At 41.3% G+C, this 21074-nt stretch overlaps 1 protein-coding gene across 1 annotated transcript in view; it reads left to right on the forward strand.

Annotated features, from left to right (window-relative positions):
- Abhd3 (abhydrolase domain containing 3) overlaps positions 1-15230 on the forward strand; it is a 41196-nt gene extending 25966 nt beyond the window's left edge. The window contains exons 5-9 of the mRNA XM_028759507.1: positions 1051-1163; positions 6268-6441; positions 10377-10425; positions 10503-10668; positions 14406-15230. Coding sequence (XP_028615340.1) covers positions 1051-1163; positions 6268-6441; positions 10377-10425; positions 10503-10668; positions 14406-14584 — 681 coding nt within the window. The 3' untranslated portion in view covers positions 14585-15230. The remainder of the gene's footprint in view (positions 1-1050; positions 1164-6267; positions 6442-10376; positions 10426-10502; positions 10669-14405) is intronic.
- The last annotated feature ends 5844 nt before the right edge of the window (positions 15231-21074 follow it).

The following is a 21074-nucleotide window of genomic DNA, read 5'->3' on the forward strand; positions in this document are numbered from 1 at the left end:
CCCAGGGAAGGCTCATCCCAGTCAGCCTGAAGTTGACATCTGACCACATGAAGAAACAGATCAATGAACTGGCCAAGAAAGGCCTGACTCTCTCCCAGTTAGGTGTGATCCCGAGGAACTCACATGCACAGGTCCATTTTTCGACTGGTAATAAAATCTTGAGAATTCTTAAGTCTGAAAGCCCTGCCCCTGATCTCCCTAAGGATCTCTACCATTTGATTAAGAAAACGGTCACTGTCTACAAGCATCTTGAGAGGAACAGAAAGGAAGGGATAATGATTCTGATAAAGAGCAGAATTCACTGATTGGCTCATTACTGTAAGCCTAAGAAAGCCCTCCCACGCAATTGGAAATATGAGTTGTCTACAACCTCTGCTCTAGTGGTATAAATTCTCTTTCATATATGAGCAATAAAAATCACTTAAAATAAAATCATGTACACCAGCATACTCAGCAATTTAACCTTTTTTATAGCACTATTTGAAAAATATTTTTTGCTTGCTTGCTGTTTGTTTGTTTGTTTTGGTTTTTCGAGACAGGGTTTCTCTGTGTAGCCCTGGCTGTCCTGGAACTCACTCTGTAGACCAGGCTGGCCTCGAACTCAGAAATCCACCTGCCTCTGCCTCCCAAGTGCTGGGATTAAAGACATGCGCCACCACTGCCCGGCGCTTGTTTGTTTTTTTTAATAATGAATTATTTTGCCTTTTAGGGAACATACATTATTTTTTGTGTAAAATGTAATTCTCTACATTTTCTATCACACATTGCATATTTGCATCTGTTTTAATTGAAGGTATTTGTACTGACCAGGTTTGTCCTGTTCATGTCAGTTTTCCTTGTTCATTCAAAGTTTTTTTTCTTAGTGCCACCAAATCATGTTGATTTTAAGTGGCAGATGTGTGTACTAGAAAATAGTAACATACTCTTAATAATATGTACAAATAAAGGTTTTTGTGTATTTGTGATTTTTTTGCTTGTTTTAAATTAAACATTTCTATTCTGTACAAATCAGTCTGCCAATATTTTAACAATTATGCCCTTCTTTTCCAGACACCACGGACTTACTGCTGTGCCAACACTGAAGACTTGGAGACTGTCATCCACCACGTTCACAGCCTGTACCCTGTGGCCCCCTTTCTGGCAGCAGGCGTGTCAATGGGAGGGTAAGGAGTTTTCTTTCTATAATGCCTGAGAGGGGACCACTGCTCAGGATTGCTGGGGAGGACTGTAAGCCAGCTCAACACTTAACTATGAATGCTTGAGTTCTTATGTGTACCTGAAGGAAGGCAGGAAGGAACCAGCCCAGACAAATTTTAGAATTTCCCTGGGTTCTGTGATGCAAAGGGTACAGTGAGCCCTTCTTGGGGAGCGATGAAATAAACTTAATTTTTTTACTCTCCATTGTAAGTTCTGTGCTAAGCTAAAATGGTTTATGCATTTGCCCTTACATTGGGATTTATTTGGAATTTTTTGAAGATTTATTTTTATTTATGTGTATGTCTGTGTACCTGCATATGTGTGTGCCATGCCAGGGTGTACAGTGCCTGAGAAGGCCAGAAGGTGGCATCAGATCCCCTGGAGCTAGAGTTACAGGCAGTCGTGAGCTGCCTGCTGTGGGTGCTGGGAACCGGATTCAGATCCTCAGGGAAAGCAGCAAGTGCGTCATGCTGTAGCTTCTCTGGTCCCCTTTTGAAACTATAAACTATCAATTGCCACACTTACAGTTGAGTAATGTCTGACATTAATAACTGTTTAACTGTATTGTGTGCATGTGTGTGCATGTGTGCATGTGTGCATGTGTGTGTTTTAGGGAGAATGAGCTGAAGGAAATCTAAAGCTATTTAGTATTTTCTAGTCCTTTAGACCCCTCTTTACCATTATCCAAACTTACCTTTTAATTTAATTGATTAATTAATTTTTTTATAGTGTTGGGGATTGAACCTAGTATCAGTGCATGTTAGGCAAACACTTTACCACTGAGCCACATACCTCTGCCCCAAACAATTGTATTTTGTTTTTTAAAAGTTTTTTTTTTTTTTTCGAGACAGGGTTTCTCTGTGTAGCCCTGGCTGTCCTGGAACTCACTCTGTAGACCAGGCTGGACTCGAACTCAGAAATCCACCTGCCTCTGCCTCCCAAGTGCTGGGATTACAGGCGTGTGCCACCGCCTGGCTAAAAAGTTTTATCTAATGAAAAATTCTCTTTTGCAAATCTTTGTTTAACCTATCAGCAGAATAAATCATCAAAAATAGACTTAATATATTAATTATATATTATATATATATATATAATATATAATTAATATATATACCCCCCACCAAATCCTGTAAGATTAATGCTATTTACCTCTCTTTCACTAGAATATACTAGAATGTATTTTATTCTATACTACTGGTACTAAGGCACGCTAAATGACCATATGCCTTTATTTCAAAAGCTGATTTGGGGAGCTTGATAATAGGTGTCTTAACAGTCAAGAACACTTGCTGCTTTTATAGGGATTTAGTTCTCAGCACCCAGATGACAACTCACAACCATTTACAACTCTGGTTCAAGGGGGTTCTAGTGCCCTCTTGTGGACTGTATGGGCATTTATGTACATGGTACAAAGACAAACATGCAAGCAAACACATTCATAAAAGTGATTCACTCTTTTTCTTTTTAGATGTTTTTAAAGCCAGTCAACATTTAAAGCAGAAAATATTTTTCTTAACTTTATATTCTGGGTGGATCTGCCATCTTAGTATTCAGAACACCTTAAGAGGGTGTGTGTTGGCAATAGAAGGCCTCCATGAACTACAAACTCTGAGATGGGCTCTAGCCAGAGCTTTTTAGATTCTGATAAAGAATCTATCTCTTACATTAGCATGGAAGGTCTAACTTGACCTAGTAAAGGAAGAACTCTGAACAGTGTGGAAACAAGCAGAATCCCCAAGTCGTGTTTAATGGACACAATGTAGCAACTCTTTCCTTTAGCTCACACATGAGCCTGAAAAGACAGAGTGGGGCTGAACTCTTTCCCTTAGTCATATAAATTCATGACTTTTTTTTCAAGGCTAGCTTCTTACATAAAGAGGTCCCAATTGTCTATTCAGAAGCTCTTGGAAAAGGCCTATTCATCCAGCATTGAAACCTCAGGCAGGGTCTGACCATTAGATTAGCTTTTCCAACAAGCTGAATATTAATGTCTTGTAAATTACTTGAAGGAATCAACCCTTTTAGTTGCCTAGCACTGTGACACATTCCCAAGTGGGTGCACTTTCTTTTTTTTTAGAGATGCAACCAACAAAAGCATAGTTGAGCAAGAGTTTTATGCCCAGTGAGCCGTGGGTTGGGGTCACCCAGTGCCTTGATGCCTGGGGCCAAATGTGGGCTTTGAGCCAGAACTGAGTTAAGTAAAGAAATTCTGCAGTTCTAGAACCAGATTCTGTTCTCCCAGTGAGTTGGTAAATACTTTTTTTTTCTTTTTTTTTTCTTTTTTTTTTTTTTTTGGTTTTTCAAGACAGGATTTCTTTGTGTAGCCCTGGCTGTCCTGGAACTCACTCTGTAGACCAGGCTGGCCTCAAACTCAGAAATCTGCCTGCCTCTGCGTCCCAAGTGCTGGGATTAAAAGCGTGTGCCACCACTGCCCGGCTGGTAAATACTTTTTAAATAAAAAGAAAATTCCAAACACATAAAATGAAACTAAAGAGTATCCCTACATACATGCAGTCATTACTGCAACTTCAGTAATTATCAGCTCGTGGGTTAGTATGTTTCGCCAGCATCACCCACTTCTCCCCTGCATTCCCTATTACCTAAATCTCAGTCATCATTTTATTGTTATTTCAGATGAGTCGAGCATGTGCTTAGAATGTGGGAGGACCTAGGCTCAGTTCCTGGTACCTCAAAATAATAAATAGGTCAGTTGAATCACTTCTGAGCTTTCAGCTGTGATCTACAATTAGTGTAACGTCTGTTCTTCTCACCTCAGTGTATGATGAAGCCTCTGTCCCTAGACAATAGGTTAAGTAGATTCTGGAACAGGCAGATGGGATGGGATCTTGCTTTGCCTGCAAGTGCATCAGTCTCAGATCACAGCACCTCTTGGAGTGGAGATCACAGAAGGAAGTCTGTTAATGTTTCAGTTGGTAACTGAGTGCAAGAGTTGTCTCTTTCTGTAAAGTCAGAAAACACTCACACACCAGAACTAAGTACCCAAAGCTCGCATTACTTCCTGAGGATAGAGAGTGAGCACCTCCCCCATTGTGTGTTATTTAGTTTTATAGTTTGATATACAGTTGCCAAATAAAATCTGTCCTTTGGTGTTTAAACCATTTAGTCCATGAGTTCTTTCTCCATCTAGCTGTTTCCCCAGCATGTGCCCCTCCCCCAGTTGGTGAGAGAATGGGGTCCTTCTTTCAAGGTAAAATAACAACCTTTTGGAGTTGTGCCTATTTCAGTGTCTTTCTTCTCCTTTCCAAGTGTTCTGATTTTACCAGTCTCTGTCCATTATCTGACTCCAGCTGAAGTGTAAAGTCACCATATGAGAGAGAACATTACTGTAAACTCTTCCCAGGACAGAAAGGGTCCTTCAAATGGCTCAGTGACCATAACACTATATGCAAGTCACACGGTCATTCTAAACGGTCATTTTCAAGTCCTGTGTGATGGAACACATCTGTAATTCTAGCATTCCTGGAGTTTCAAGCCAGCCTGAGACAGCTCAGGAGGTGAGGGCACTTGCTGCCTGCATGATGGCCTGAGTTTTATCCTGGATTCTACATAGTAGAAAGAGAGAACTGACTCCCTCAAATTGTTCTCTGACCTCCACAAACTTGCTATAGACTGTACATGTATGTATATATACATACATATAATATAATTTAAATTTTTTTCAAAAAAATTTTTAAAATTATTTCCAAAAGATAGATGTCTACTTTTCATAAAAGTTCCCTATCCTTGTAAGGGATTTGAATTGCAAAAGATAATGATAGAGTATTTTAGCTGTTTCTCCTATTTCAGAACCTAGTTTGTTGAAGAAACTACATACAGAGGCTATAGTAGGTTATGGCATCATCCTTCATAGTTGGAACTGTTGAGCTCCAACTAAGTTCTTGTCCCTCTTACTCAAATAGAACTTGGCTAGAATTGAGAAAATTGAATAAAAGGAACATAGGAAAGCATGTAACTGGACATAACAAGGAAGTGAAAACCAGTTAAGGCCGGTGTACTGCCACAGCTTAGAAAGTCTGACCCTGGACTGGAGAGGACTTCAGTCTCTCTGAGGGACACGAGTGCATGGGTGAGTGCATGGTGACCGCACAGACCAGTGACCTCCGGAGCTCAGTGCATGAGATCCAGACACCAGGAGTAGTTCACAAAGTGCCTAGGTGATCCCAGTACGCAGCCACATTAGAGAACTACTTGGGGTGGGTCTTCCTGTTCTTATGATTTGATTTACTTCACCATAAGAAGAAACATGCAGGGGAATAAATGTGATCTGTCTCATAGTTCAGCCAAGTGCAGTGTCAGTAAGTACGTGGTGCATAGGTGGGTGGTAGAATGCAAGATCCTGTTTCAAGGAGGGAAAAAATGTACTTTAAAATAGAAATATGATCATGGGCAAATGACATCTCTCTCTCTCTCTCTCTCTCTCTCTCTCTCTCTCTCTCTCTCTCTCTCTCTCTCTGTTTTTTTTTTGTTGTTGTTGTTTTTGTTTTTCGAGACAGGGTTTCTCTGTGTAGTCCTGGCTGTCCAGGAACTCACTCTGTAGACCAGGCTGGCCTCGAACTCAGAAATCCGCCTGCCTCTGCCTCCCAAGTGCTGGGATTAAAGGCGTGCGCCACCACCGCCCGGCTGACATGTCTCTTAGTAAAGATGTCTGCCACCAAGTCTAATGGTATGAGTTTAACCCCCTGGAACCCCATGGTGGAAAGTGACTACTTCTGGCAAGTTGTCCTCTAACCTCCATTCACACACTGCGGCATGTACACACTCCCAGATAGATACATGTAAACATTCTAAGAATATGAATATGAGAAAAGAACAAAGGCAATCTCTCCAATGTGCAAGACTTAAAACAGTAGTCATGGATGATGGTACAAGGTCCCAGGCTGGGCAGGAGGGTCAAGTATTCAAGGTTATCCTATCGAGTGTTCATGGTCACTCTGGACTACCTGCATTCATTACTTACTGGCTCCTGCCTTGTTCTCATGAAATGCATGGTTAGAAAGGAGGTGTCTTAAGAGATGTAACCAGTCACAGTCCCGTCTCTCCCTCTTTTAGAATGCTGCTTCTGAATTACTTGGGTAAAATTGGATCCAAGACCCCTCTGATGGCGGCTGCAACATTTTCAGTTGGCTGGAACACTTTTGCTTGCTCAGAGTCACTGGAGAGGCCACTGAACTGGCTGCTTTTTAATTACTACTTGACAACTTGCCTCCAGTCTTCAGTTAAGAAGTAAGTCATAGTTAAAACCTGTTACCAAACATTTTAGATTATATAACCCAACACTATAAAATTACAGAGTATAGCACTATGTATATATGTATATTTATTTATATCATTTATTTCTGTACCAAAATGTTGTAATCATTTTTAATCCCAACCTGGGGTTTCTACCCCACCTTTGATATTGAGTTTCTGGATAAAAGACATATCCAACCTTTATATTTACAATAACTTAATCTGCACAAGAGTTGGGCAGATACCTACCCTCTATGCTGTTAGAATCTATTTATCTGTCAATAACCCCGAGTAATTACTTACTATGTTTCTAGGCTGCTCTTAACTCCAATTGGCCAGCCCTCAGGGCTACGTTTTTATGTTTCACCTAACTCATGGCGGCTTCTCTTTCTTCTCCACCTTCTCTCCCTAATGGTTCTCCTCTGGCCCCAAGCCAAGGAAACCTAAACCCTATGTATGTCTCTTCTACCCAGGTATTGGCTATTGGCACCTTTATTTACTAATCGGAAATAACTTGGGGGCAGGGTCACATACATCACTCAGGTCTACATGTAGACTACAGGTATTGGCGGTCTACACCAATGCCAATGGCTGGCATTACAATAGACAGCAAAACCAAACCTCAACACCAAAATATTCTCCAAATTATGAATGCATAGCAAAAATTGTAGGTTAAAAATATAGATAAAAGTAATGCTACCTTTTACCTATATCTATGCACCGACCCAAACCCCTACCCTCCCACTCCTTCACACCACCCACCCCTAATCCCCTACCCTCCCACCCCTCCACCCTTCTTTGAAGGTTGCTGTCTAAATTATTCTGAAAACTACATTAGCATGGAGTGTGTTTGGTGATACATTTGGGCTGCTTCCTTAGATTTCCTGGTTGTTAATCTTTCCCAAACCTAATTTTTTCTCAGGTAAATTGTTAAGAGTATCCTATACAGCTTGGCTGGTGGCATACCCCTTTGATCTCAGCACTCAGGAGATAGAGAGGCGGGCAGATCTCTGAGTTCAAAGCTAGCCTGGTCTAAAAGGTGAGCTCCAGGACAGCTTAGGCTACATAGATAGACCCTTTGTTGTGGGATTTTTATTGCTGTGAAGAGACACCATGACCACAGCAACTCTTATAAACATTTCTTTGGAACTGGCCTACAGTCTGGAGGTTTAGTCCACTATCATCATGGTGGGAAGCATGGTGGCACACAGGCAGATGTGGTGCTGGAGGAAGACTTGAGTTCTACATCTGTATCATCATACAGCAGAAAGAGAGACTGTGTGCCACACTGGTCATAGCTTGAGTTTCTAAGACCTCAAAGACCCACAGTGACACACTTCCTCCAAGGCCACAGCTCCTAATAATGTCAGTCCCTATGGGCCAAGCTTTCAAACACATGAGTCTATGGGGAGCCATTCCTATTTAAACCGTCATATCTGCCTCAAAAAACAAACAAAAGAGTGCCCCATGTTCTTACAAGCATGGTGTGTTCAGAAATGAGAGACTATAAGCTGGGGAGATGGCTCAGCGGTGACGGTACCTGACACCAAGCCTAATGACCTTCCAATCCCTGTGACCCACAGGTGGAAGGAGAGAACACATACCCTCTTGGAGACCTTTAACCACTACACACACACTGGCATACACATATGAACACCAAATAAATAATTGTTTTCCATTTTAAGAAAATGTATTCAAAACAAGAAAAAAAGAATGTAGTTCATTTGTATAGTCATAGCTTCCATAATAATGTCTTTGCATCCATTTTTCTGGAACTGTGCACTTCCTAAAGTGAACTCAGCATATTGGCACAGAGCATACAGATGGTTCTATTGATATTTTTGTAATAACTAATTCTATTTGCTTGTTTGTTCAAAGCTGAGGATTGAATCTAGGATCTCATACATGCTAAGCACATTCTCAATCACTGAGCCCCACCCTAGCCCTATGATACCTTTTAAAATTAATTGATAAATATATTTAAAAGTATTTATATATACTTTATATGTATATGATTTAATGAAGTGTGTGTGTGATTTAATGAAAACTATTATCCTGAACATTGTTATCTAAGACTAGATTTACCTACTTGCTTAGTTGCAAATATTGATTATAAATATTCCTAAAATACTAAAGAATCACCGTGTCATTCTTTATCACAGCCACGGTTATTATCACTGACATGGTCGTTGAAACAGGCATAGTTGCAAGAAAAAGTAAAGAATCATTTGAATTAATGTATTAGTTGAGGGCCTAAGGATATGTGGGCACTGTGTTCCATGTCCTACGTGCAATTCCTACCTCTGCTATTAGACCGATATATATTGATCACGAAAGAAAAGTGACCAGGGCCGGGCAGTGGTGGTGCACACCTTTAATCCCAGCACTTGGGAGGCAGAGGCAGGCGGATCTCTGAGTTCGAGAGTTCGAGGCTAGCCTGGTCTACAGAGTGAGTTCCAGGACAGCCAGGGCTACACACAGAGAAGCGCTGTCTCAAAAAAAAAACAAAAACAAAAAAACAAAACAACAACAACAACAAAAGTGACCAGGACCAGGTATAGTGGTGCATGCTTTTCAAGGCCAGCCTAGTCTATAGAATGTGTTTCAGGACAGCTAGGGCTGTCTCAAAAAAATAAATGGAAGGAAGGAAAAAGTGACCAATGTTTAATACAAGTTTACAAAAATATTAGTTGTAATTTATATTCTGGTAATTATATCCTGTAATTTATATCCAAAAGAAAGAAAGAAAGGAAGGAAGGAAGGAAGGAAGGAAGGAAGGAAGGAAGGAAGGAAGGAAGGAAGGAAGGAAGGAAGGGAAAGGAAAGGAAAGGAAAGGAAAGGAAAGGAAAGGAAAGGAAAGAAAAGAAAAGAAAAGAAAAGAAAAGAAAAGAAAAGAAAAGAAAAAGCAGTTTCTGGGATGGGGAGATGGCTCAGTAGGTAAAACACTTGCTGTGAACACAAGTCATTTGAATCTCTAGAGCCCACATGGTATAAGTCTGTGTCCCAGCTCCCTAGGAAGATGGGAGATAGAAACAGGTCTAGCCTGGTGTATGCAGTGGTAAACAGTACAGGGATAGCCTGGTGCACACAGTGACAGATAGTAAGAGATCTTGTCTCAAATAAGGTGGAAAATGGAAACCTACACCAAAGTTGTCCTCTAACCGGAACATGTGCACTATAGCATCACACACACACACACACACACACACACACACACACACACGCACACAAAGAAGCAGTTTCTTTAGATAACTTACTTAGCCTTTTTTGAACATACTGACTTTTTAGCAGCAGTGAATAGATATACTTTGCTATAAGACAACCTCTAAGTTATTTTTATTATTATGAAACTAGTTTATTCTTTCTTAGTTTAAAAATAGTATTTAAAGCCGGGCGGTGGTGGCGCTCTCCTGTAATCCCAGCACTTGGGAGGCAGAGGCAGGCGGATTTCTGAGTTCGAGGCCAGCCTGGTCTACAGAGTGAGTTCCAGGACAGCCAGGGCTACACAGAGAAACCCTGTCTCGAAAAACCAAAAAAAAAAGAAAAAAGAAAACCAAACCAAACCAAAAAAAACAGAGAAAAGAAAATCAATGTTAATGTACTTACTACTCCTATATCTAATTATGTAAACTCAAAATATTTTCATTATATTTTATTAACTTCCTTTGGATAGGCCATATGCTGTGGAGGCTGGAGAATAATCTGTGAGTAAATTCTTTTTCTACCGTATGGACTCAGAACTCAGGTCACCAGGCTTAATTAGGTGTCTTCCCTCACCCACTGAGTGACCTCACTGGGCCAGGAACTACTATTTCAGTATAAGCTTTGTGCCCCTTGCCAGGCTTTACAGTTATCTGCTTTATATATTTCAGGTATGACTAAGGTAGAGATGATGTTAAGTTTTCATTTTGACATCTGTTTTGTTCCAGGCACCAGCATATGTTTGTGGAACAGATTGACATGGACCAGGTCATGAAGGTGAGATGGAGTTTTCCTGATCTGTTCATTTCCTCTTGTGACTCCAAGAGCCCATTCTGTCTGGTTTTGCTTTCCAGGCCAAGTCAATCAGAGAGTTTGATAAGCGGTTCACCTCGGTCATGTTTGGATACCGCACGCTTGATGACTACTACACTGATGCCAGTCCCAACCGCAGGCTGAAGTCAGTGGGGATCCCAGTGCTGTGCCTGAATGCTGCGGACGATGTTTTCTCACCCAGCCACGGTAAAAGAGGCTGCCGTCTGGCTACACACTTTGGCAAAAAATAACTTTCTTTTTCAAAGGCTCATTTGTTAGTTTTATTTCTGTATTTATCTATGTGAGTAGATGGCAGTGTGTGTTGGTGCCCACAGAGGCTGGGCGAAGATAGATGTCCTGGAGCCAGAGCTGCAGATCGTTGGGTGCTAAATCAGAATCCTCTGAGAGAGCAGCAAGTAACTGCCAACTCATCTCCCTGGCTCCTGGTTTAACTTTTAAAATATTGGTTTGGTTTTGTTTTTTAAGAAATAGGATTTAAAAAAAAAAAAGCCTGGTCATATAATGTCTTCCATTATGATTTTGTAAGCTTCCTGGAATGGTTCTACATTCCTGTAATCCCTGCACTTGGGACACTGAGGCAAAAAGATGAAAAGAGCTTGGGGCCAGCCTTAGCTTGATAAGATGAAAAGCAGCCTGGGCTAGCTTGGGCTAGCAAGACATTATCTCAAAACATAGAGCAAGCTAACAGAAGCTTGTCTTTCCTAATATATCCAAGTGTCTCAGGGTCCTGTCTGTTATCACAGATTCAGCCCAGTTAGAACTCTGATATCTTATATGTTCACATGTGTATACAACCATTCATTACTCTCAAATACTAGTTTTTCAACAGATTATGCTCCAGCATTTTTGCCTGGGAAGAATCTGTCATTGTTTGCCTCTTCTTCCTGGAGACCCAAAGTAAATGAGTTTGAAGTTTTCTTCCCTTTAACCTGGAAAAGAGTCTAGAAACACAGTGTCCTTAAGTACTTTAATCCTGGAAGCAAATTTGGACTAAATGTTCATCTCTAAAGAAAAAGTCTAGTCTTTTCCCTTGGATGCTGTAAGAAAGAAAATTATTCCAAGATTAACTTTTATACTGTCTTTAATTCAAGAATAGCAGTTGGGTAGAAGAGATGGCTCAGTGGTTAAGAGCATGCATTGTTCTTACAGAGGACTGATGTTCAGTTCCCAGCACACAGGCAACTTGAAATCACCTCTACGGGCAGTGGTGGCGCACGTCTTTAATCCCAGCACTTTGGAGGCAGAGGCAGGCGGATTTCTGAGTTCGAGGCCAGCCTGGTCTACAGAGTTAGTTCCAGGACAGCCAGAGCTATACAGAGAAACTCTGTCTCAAAAAAAAAAAGAAAAAAAGAAAGAAAAGAAAAAGAAATCACCTCTAGCTTCAGATCTAAGGCCATCTTCTGACCTCCACAGGCACTTCACTCATGTGATCATATCCTGTCCCACACATACATAATGAGATGGCTCAGTGGTTAAGAGCACTGACTGTTCTTCTGGAGGTCATGAGTTCAAATCCCAGCAACCACATGGTGGCTCACAACCATTTGTAATGAGATCTGATGCCCTCTTATGGGGTGTCTGAAGATAGCTACAGTGTACTTACATATAATAAATAAATAAAAACCTTTGGGCTGGAACAAGCGGGGCCAGATTGAGCAGGAAAAGGGAAGGGGGGAATATATCTTAAAAAGAAGCCTCCTGACTTTAAAAAAAAAAATAAGCTGGGCGGTGGTGGCACACGCCTTTAATCCCAGCACTTGGGAGGCAGAGGCAGGCGGATTTCTGAGTTCGAGGCCAGCCTGGTCTACAGAGTGAGTTCCAGGACAGCCAGGGCTATACAGAGAAAGCCTGTCTCGAAAAACAAAACACAAAAACCAGCAATAAGCACATACGTTCTCTTATTGACAGTAAGAGTCCTGTAGGCTTGGCCTCTAGGTGTTCTGGGTGACATTTTATTAAGGGCAGTTATTGCTTTTGTTGTTGTCAACACAGGATGCCATTGTGCAGCTCAGGCTTGCCTGGAATTCTGATCCTTTTGCCTTAACCTCCCATGTTCTGGTATTTCAAGTGTGAGCCACCATGTCTGGCTCAAAAACACCTTTTTTTCAATCAGTTTTTAAGCTGTTTTGTGTATGGGGCATTTTGCCTGCATGTGTGTCTGTGCCTAGTGCCTCAGAGGCCACAAGAGGAAGTCAAATTTCTTGGAACTGGAGCCACAGATGGGTGTGTGCTACCATGTGGTAGCTGGGAACCAAACACAGGTCCTCTGGAAGATCAACTAGTGCTTTCAACCACCAACTCATCTCTCCAGTCCCTCAGAAAAAAATCCTTTAAACATTTTCTCCAGCTACTTAATTAAAAGCATTTATTTGGGGCTGGGATGGAGCTTGGGGGTAGGATTCTTGCCCAGCATGTGAGAGGCCCTGAGTTCAGTCACCTTGAAAAAGCAAAGCTACCCAGATCCCAAGCCTTGTAGAAAATCCCAGCATATACAGTATTTTAAATCACCCATCGTTCATTTAACCAGAGGTAATTTTCAATAGCTGGCACATTGAGCCTTTGGTTATGAGAAAATGAAACTTGCTTTAGTGTCTACGAGGTGGTTGCCTCACATAACTTCACTGGATAAGTTCTGATATTTCTCCATCCATTTTTATACTTTGCTGCCTCTGCTACAAACAAGTTTCCCAACATTTAACCCGATAGGGTAAATAGGGTAAATTCATTATTTCCTATGTTTTCCCCAGGCCCTTAAAATAGTGTTACCACATAGTGGACAATTGTCTGCAGGCTGAAGAAACAGGTGGCCTACAGTTCACATGACTGCAGTATGGATAAGCCTTTTGTTCTGACGAGACTGTAGCAATCAGGGTTAGAAACTGAGAGTTCCAGGGTGAAACTCAGTGGGAGGGCTTAGGCTGAGCATTCATGAGACCCTTAGTTTGTCTGGGGAGGGGGTGAGAGCACGTGCGTACACACACACACACACACACTTTTTCTCCCACAGTCTGAAGTTTAAAGCCTGGGAGAAAAAGAAAATGACTTTAATTCCTGCCCTTAAAACTTCTTCTAGAAGTAGACTTGCTGGAGAATACACAGTCACTGCTGTTAGAGTGGGTTATAAATCACTTCAGCTGTTTGCCAATAATGCTTTATATTCTGTTGAGTGTAAACAGAAAATCAGAAAGATAGAAAAGGTGAGCATCTAGACTTACATGTCTCAGCAACAGACGGGTAAATACGCAGCACCACTGACCAGAGTTTTATTTCTTTTTATTTTTGCTATCTTTACATGTCTGCTTTTTATATGTATATTACATTTGGAATTTTAAGTCCTTTATAAAGGTACCAATCATCTTTACATTTTAATATAACTTTACATAAATTTAAATTTATGTAAAGTTATATTAAAATTATACAGAATGGATTTATCAAAATTATACAGAATAGATTTATCAAAATTATACAGAATCGTCAGAGGTACTTCTGTCTCTATACCATGTTTGTCCCAAAGATAAAACTCAGGTTATCAGGCTCTGCAGAAGCACCTTGGTAGTCAAGCCATCCCAGCAGCCCAAGAAACAACCTGTGTTTTTAGATTTTATAAAATCTTGAATTGATTCTTTTAAACATAACGATCTAGCACAAGACTATAAATATGACTTGTTATAAGAATATAGATGGTTGTATAAATTAGTATAAATTAGTCAAACTCATTGCAGTTAGCCATACACATTACAAGTATTTGTTTAAAATTTTTACTGATTAGAAATGATAAAGTATTCTTTTCCTAACAAAAAATGTTAATGATCTCTCTCCCTCTCTCCCCTTTCCCCCACCCCATTTCCCTGTCTTTTCCCTTCTCTCCCTCTCCTCCCCTCTCTTTTTGTTTCCTCTTGCCTTTACTGCTTCAATTCTTCAAGCTATCCCAATAGAAACTGCTAAGCAAAACCCTAATGTGGCTTTGGTCCTTACATCCTATGGAGGGCACATTGGTTTTCTGGAGGGAATCTGGCCTAGGCAATGCACTTACATGGATCGAGTCTTCAAGCAATTTGTGCAGGCCATGGTTGAGCATGGACATGAACTCTCCAACATGTAGTTTCTTGGTGACAGTAAGCCTGAACCACTGTTGTTACAGCAGTTCAGCTTGGTGCACAAATTTTAACTACTGAGGGTAAAGCTGATAAGCCAGCAGATGGGTAAAGGGGTCCAGCATGACATGCAAAAACTACTTCTTAGGAAAATAAAACCATTTTGTAGCAAGAAACTAAAGATAGTTTAGATTGTTACTGTTGTAAATCTTATTTTCCCTATGCCTTACCAAATATGACCTTAAAATTAAGTAGTCCGTATGGAGCAGAATTGCACTTAACCAAAACTATTGTGTAAAAAGATTTTAATTCCTCAGGGTTTTAATTTAGGCTAATATTTTTAGATTACTCAGTTTAGGTGACTCAATAGTACTTTAATAACTATTAAGACATTTTAATGATCTGAATATAAGTTACAAGAGGGGCATTCATGGTAACAAGAAACTGAAAATGGATAACTATAATGTGCTAAGTGTTCCTTCTGACTTTAAAAGGCAAATGCAACAATGCTAGACTGACTTCTGTATTTGCTGTCTTCTCTGATAATATCAAATTAGGGCTGATTTATGTTTTATAATTATCATTTACATGCTTATTTTTAAAATAGTATTTGTGAATACATATATCATATTAAAATAAATTCTATCATTTTAAGTTGTTTCTTTGTGAGTTTTTATCTACAAAAGTAGAGCCCTGTTGTGTATGGTAGCATATAACTTTAATCTCAGCACTTGGAAGCCACAGACAGGTAGACTGCAGTGAGTTTGAGGCTAGCCTAGATTATAATGAGCTGCAGCCAGCCAGGGCTATACAGTGAGACCTTGTCTCAAAACAGGAAAAAAGGGCCAGAGCATTATACCTAAAAAATACGCTAATAGTAATTTCATGAATGTATTATCAAGAAAACTTTTTGCTTCACTATTTGCAAAATAAAAGTTGACATAGTGCCCTACTTAAGCATATATTCAAGACTTAGGGATGTAGATCAGTTGGTAGGTTTTGCCTAGTCTGCAGAGACCCTTAGTTTAAATCCCAAAACTACATAGAATTGATCATGTGGCTAAGTGTAGAGCCTGTAATCCCAGCACTGTGGAGGTTGTTCAAGGTCACCTTGAGCTACAAGAGTATCTGTGAAGAGACTCTTGTAATTTAGGTCAGCAGATTAGCTCAGCTGCAGAGTGTATATCTTTGTCCAAGGCCCTGAATTCAACTCCCCAATATCACAGGAAAAAATAGTAATTTGGTATTTATTGGCAAATTACCTTTTATAGAAGTTGTACCATTTCTGTGGTCCCAGCAGCAGTGCCTGTGACCACCATTCCTACCAAAACTATTTTTTTGTTTGTTTGTTTGTTTGTTTGGGTTTTTTTTTTTTTGCCAGAGTTTGTCTGTTTAGCCCTGATTGGCCTGGAGTTGCCATGCAGTCGGGATGGCCTCCAGTTTACAGAGATCCACCAGCCTCTTCTTCTCAATTCTGGGATTAATGGTGTTTACCACCAAGAATGGTTCCAGAACTGTGGATTGTTTTTTGTTTTGATCTGTTTCTCATTTTGTAGCCTGTGCTGACCTCTCAGTCCTCAGGCTTCGGTGTATCCCTGATAGCTGAGACACAAAGGTATAACCATGCCCCACTCTAAAACTGACAATTTCATACATAAATATAAAGCATTTTGATCAAATATATCCCCTCTCCTTCCTCCAATTCTTTCTGTACCCACTCCTGCCTTTTGTCCCTCCTAACTTCATGGGTTTTTTTTTTTTAATTAAGTGAATCTACTTAGTATAAGGCCATCAACTGAAAAACAGCCTGTCAGGAGCTGCTTCCAAAGAGAATGAACTCCCCCCTCCCCCAGTAACCACTAGCTGCATATAGTGCCCCTATCCCCAAGGCTCAGGGACCATCATGTGGTAGAAAGATTGTGAGAACCAGTGGGAATGAAGGACTATAGCAAAGTAGTGTGCAGCAGCTGTGCACAGTCAAGGCACTTGACCTGATGGGGGCAAAGGAGAAATGAAGAAAAGATTATTGTAGACAGAAAATCTGGGGTCAGGTGGACTACTCTGATGGGAAATCGATGTCCTGGAAACTCAGCACATCTAGTACATAGATGAACACGGAGCTGGGGTTATTACAGATAAATAAAAGAGGCAGGGTTTATGGTATCAGCTGGATCAAGGAAACAGGTTCAGCTCCTATAGACAGGAGCAGCCTCTATTGGAGAACACTCTCTAGCATAAATATGGGGCAGGGGGAATTATGATGTACAATTGTCTGCGCATGCTGTCAACATTGTCATTTCCCTCTGATCCTGATCCTGGGCTCAGGCTAGGACAGGAGTAGGGGTTTGAGTGGGCTTTGCCATTTCCCTCCAGGTATAACGCTAGGATCTTTAGTATTAAAGTGTCCAAGTCCACATCATACATTCACTCAGCACCTGACATGCTCAGGGCTTCCTCTGGTCTCCACTATAGTGGTTTCCAGACATTATTGGACCATTGTGCACATCAAGTCACAGTGGCTGTGACTGCAAGCACAAGACCTGCACAGCAGTCACAGTTCCACTGTGGATAAGGGAGGGACTTGTGAAGTCCCACTCCAAGTTGACAAAACTTTACTATTTTCATTGTATTTTACTTAATATTTGGTGTGTGTGTGTGTGTGTGTGTGTGTGTGTGTGTGAGAGAGAGAGAGAGAGAGAGAGAGAGAGAGAGAGAGAGGGTTAGGGCACCCCAGTCAGTTCTTCCATGTGGGCCACAGGAGACTTGGCTCAGGAAATAAAGGTTCAGATGTTGAATTTTGAGATTTGGGATGTTTAACCTTTATGGTGATATAAAAAGATACCTAAGGGATATTAGGATAAAACAAAAAGCAGGATACAAAACTAGGTGTGAAGAAATAAAAATGTACACAAGGACATCAGATGTTGGGAGCCGACTCTGAGCCGAAAGCTGCTATTATCTTTGCAGCTATCTTGAGCCATATACCCTGACAAGAGACTTGTTTACAACAGCTGAACACACTCTGATAATTATCTTGATCCTTTCAGTCAAGGTCAGGCAGTGGTAGCACACGCCTTTAATCCCAGCACTTGATTGACTCAGGAGAGATATAAAGGGAGAGGCCAGGGCAGACCCAGAGTCAGAGTTAGTCAGACTAGACAGAGAGCTAGTCAGCCTCAGACTCTGTCTCCAGCAGGCAGACTTCATCTTTGACCAGACTTCGTCTTGTCTCCATTCTTTGCTTCCCTGTCCCCATTCTCTCTCTTGCTCCCTGACCCGTGGACTGGAGCAAGAACGGCTCGCTACAAATTGGTGCCCAACGTGGGGCAGCAAGAATGAGAGACCCAGTGAGGGACGTTACCAGAAGAAGGGTCAACTGAAAATTCAGAAGTGAAACAGAGGTGATTGCCGTGGGAACCTGCCGTGTGGAGATCAGTAGGTCATAATAATGGGGCAAGTAATAAGTCAGCCTGAATTCAACTCTCAGTCTGATTTCAACTCTCTGATTTTATTTTGTTCTTTGCTGCTTACATGTGTTAATTGTTTGCTTCTGTTTGCTGTTTAAATGCTGTCTTTCATGTTCAAAAGAAAACGAAAAGTATAGAATCCAAAATATGACCAAAGGTTGAAGTAATTGATTTGACAGAGCCGGATTCTGCTAACCTAGAGGACGAGACAGCCAAAAATTATGATCCTGAATGGTCCTCTTCCTGAAGACCCACTCCCTCTGCTCCTCCACCTCCAGATGCTCCTGCTATGGAGACGGTGGTTATAGATCCCAGAAAGGAGTTACAGGACAAAATTTCTCTGCTTAAACAACAAATAGAGTTAGAGAAAGAGTATCGGGACTTAATTAATCAGTTACAAATATTAAGGACAGAGATGTCTCGAGAGGGCGAGGTTAATTGGGAAAATCACTCAGGTCCTCGAGTTCCTCAGTCCGGAGTCCAAAGGCAGCCCCTGCCCTCTGGTTTTAGTTCAGCCACAGATCAGCCAGAGGAGGGACAGGCTGAGGTTTTCCCTGTATCAGAGACTAGAGACGCTCAAGAGGTTGCTTGGAGACATCACACAGGGTTTAATTTTCAAATTATTAAAGAATTAAAAAATTCGGTGTCACAATACGGTGCCACTGCTCCCTTTACTCTTACAATCTTAGAGTCTGTTGCAGAGAAGTGGCTGACTCCTGGTGATTGGAATACTCTAGTGAGAGCAGTTCTTATCGGTGGTGACTATCTTATTTGGAAATCAGAATATTATGAGAATTGTAAAGAGATAGCTAGGAGAAATATTCAGGCAGGTAATGGCTGGTCCTTTGAAGCCTTAGTAGGAGAAGGGCAATTTGCTTCTAGTGATAACCAGATACAATATGACCCAGGCTTATTCGCTCAAATTCAAAATGCAGCCATGAAGGCTTGGCGCAAACTCCTGGTAAAGGGAGACCCTGGTACATCTTTGACCTCAGTCAGACAAGGGCCTGATGAACAGTTTTCTGATTTTGTTCATCGATTAATGACAACAGCAGGAAGGATTTTTGGTAATGCAGAGGCAGGTGTAGATTATGTGAAACAGCTTGCATATGAAAATGCCAATCCTGCCTGCCACTCGGCCATTAGACACTAAAAAGACAGACCTTACTGGGTATATCAGACTCTGTTCTGACATAGGGCCTTCCTATCAACAGGGCTAAGCTATGGCGGCTGCCATGCAAGGACAATCAGTAAGAGACTTTTTGGCAAACAGAGACAAAAAGACCTGTTTTAAATGTGGCAAGCCTGGACACTTTGCAAAGTATTGCAAAGCAAAAAATGAGTTAACCCAGAGACAGCCCAGAAAACAGCCTGGGCTATGCCCACTTTGCAAATGTGGAAGGCATTAGGCTAGTGAATGTAGGTCCAAGACAGATACACAAGGAAACACCCTTTCCCATAATCAGGGAAACGGGAACGGGCCAGTCCCAGGCCCAGAGCCAACACAAGCCAAAACAGGCTTATGGGGCAGTCAGTATCATGCCATCAAACAACAATCCCTTTCTGAACTTAGTCGTGCAACCCCAGGAAGCTCAGGACTAGACCTCAGTTCTGTCACCCACACAGCATTAACTCCAGAAATGGGACCTCAGGCCTTACCCACTGGAGTGTTTGGACTATTCCATCCAAATGTGTTTGGCCTGATAGTGGGAAAAAGCAGTGCTACTATGCAGGGAAGACAAATTTTTCCTGGAGTTATAGACAATGATTATGAAGGTGAGATTAAGGTAATGGCCAGGGCAATACAGAATATAGTCACCATTCCTACAGGAAAGAGGATAGCTCAACTATTGTTACTTCCACTGATTCCTACTAATCACAAATATAAGAGTCCTAAGAGAGGGGATCAAGGCTTTGGTTCCTCTGATGCATACTGGGTACAACTTATAGTTAAACAAAAACCTATGATAACAATATTTCTCGATGGGAAGACATTCCAAGGTTTAGTTGATACAGGAGCTGATGTGATGATTATCAAACAAAGCAATTGGCCTGCCACCTGGCCTCCGACCCCAACTTTAACTAATTTAAGGGGTATTGGCCAGAGTCAAAATCCACAGCAAAGCTCTAAGGTGCTGACATTGAAAGATAAAGAAGGGAATACAGGGAATATACAACCCTATGTCATCCCGGGCCTTCCCATTAGTCTCTGGGGCAGAGATCTGTTATCCCAGTTGGGATTGATTATGTGCAGCCCTAATGAAGTAATCATGGCTCAAATGATAAACTCTGGATTTTCTCCAGGGAAAGGATTAGGAAAAAGTGAAAATGGGATTACTCATCCTATTGAAGTCCATGGTAACTCTAGAAGAAGAGGCTTAGGGTATTTTTGATGGGGACTATTGATTCAGCTGCACCCCTAGGGCATTGTGCCGATCCAATCACCTGGAAGGATGACTCACCCATCTGGGTGGATCAGTGGTCCCTAACCGCCCGAAAAATTGCAAGCTGTTCAATTGCTAGTGCAGGAGCAATTACAGGCAGGACATTTAGAAGAGAGTAACTCTCCCTGGAATACCCCAATATTTGTCAGTAAGAAAAAGTCAGGAAAGTGGAAATTGTTACAAGACTTGAGGGCTGTTAAAGGGACCATGGTTCTGTTTTTTGTTTGTTTGTTTGTTTTGGTTTTTGGTTTTTGGTTTTTTGGTTTTTCGAGACAGGGTTTCTCTTTATAGTCCGGGCTGTCATGGAACTCACTCTGTAGACCAGGCTGGCCTTGAACTCAGAAATCTGCCTGCCTCTGCCTCCCAAGTGCTGGGATTAAAGGCATGTGCTACCACTGCCCGGCGCAACCATGGTTCTGATGGGAGCCTTACAACCTGGGCTGCCCACACCAGTGGCCATACCTTTAGGCTATTATAAAATAGTTATAGATTTAAAAGACTGTTTCTTTACTATCCCTTTACATCCTAATGATAGAAAGTGTTTTGCTTTTAGTGTTCCCGCTATAAACTTCAGAGAACTTATGAAA

This window comes from Grammomys surdaster, unplaced genomic scaffold (assembly GCF_004785775.1).
Source record: "Grammomys surdaster isolate TR1022 unplaced genomic scaffold, NIH_TR_1.0 126298, whole genome shotgun sequence".
NCBI lineage: Eukaryota > Metazoa > Chordata > Mammalia > Rodentia > Muridae > Grammomys > Grammomys surdaster.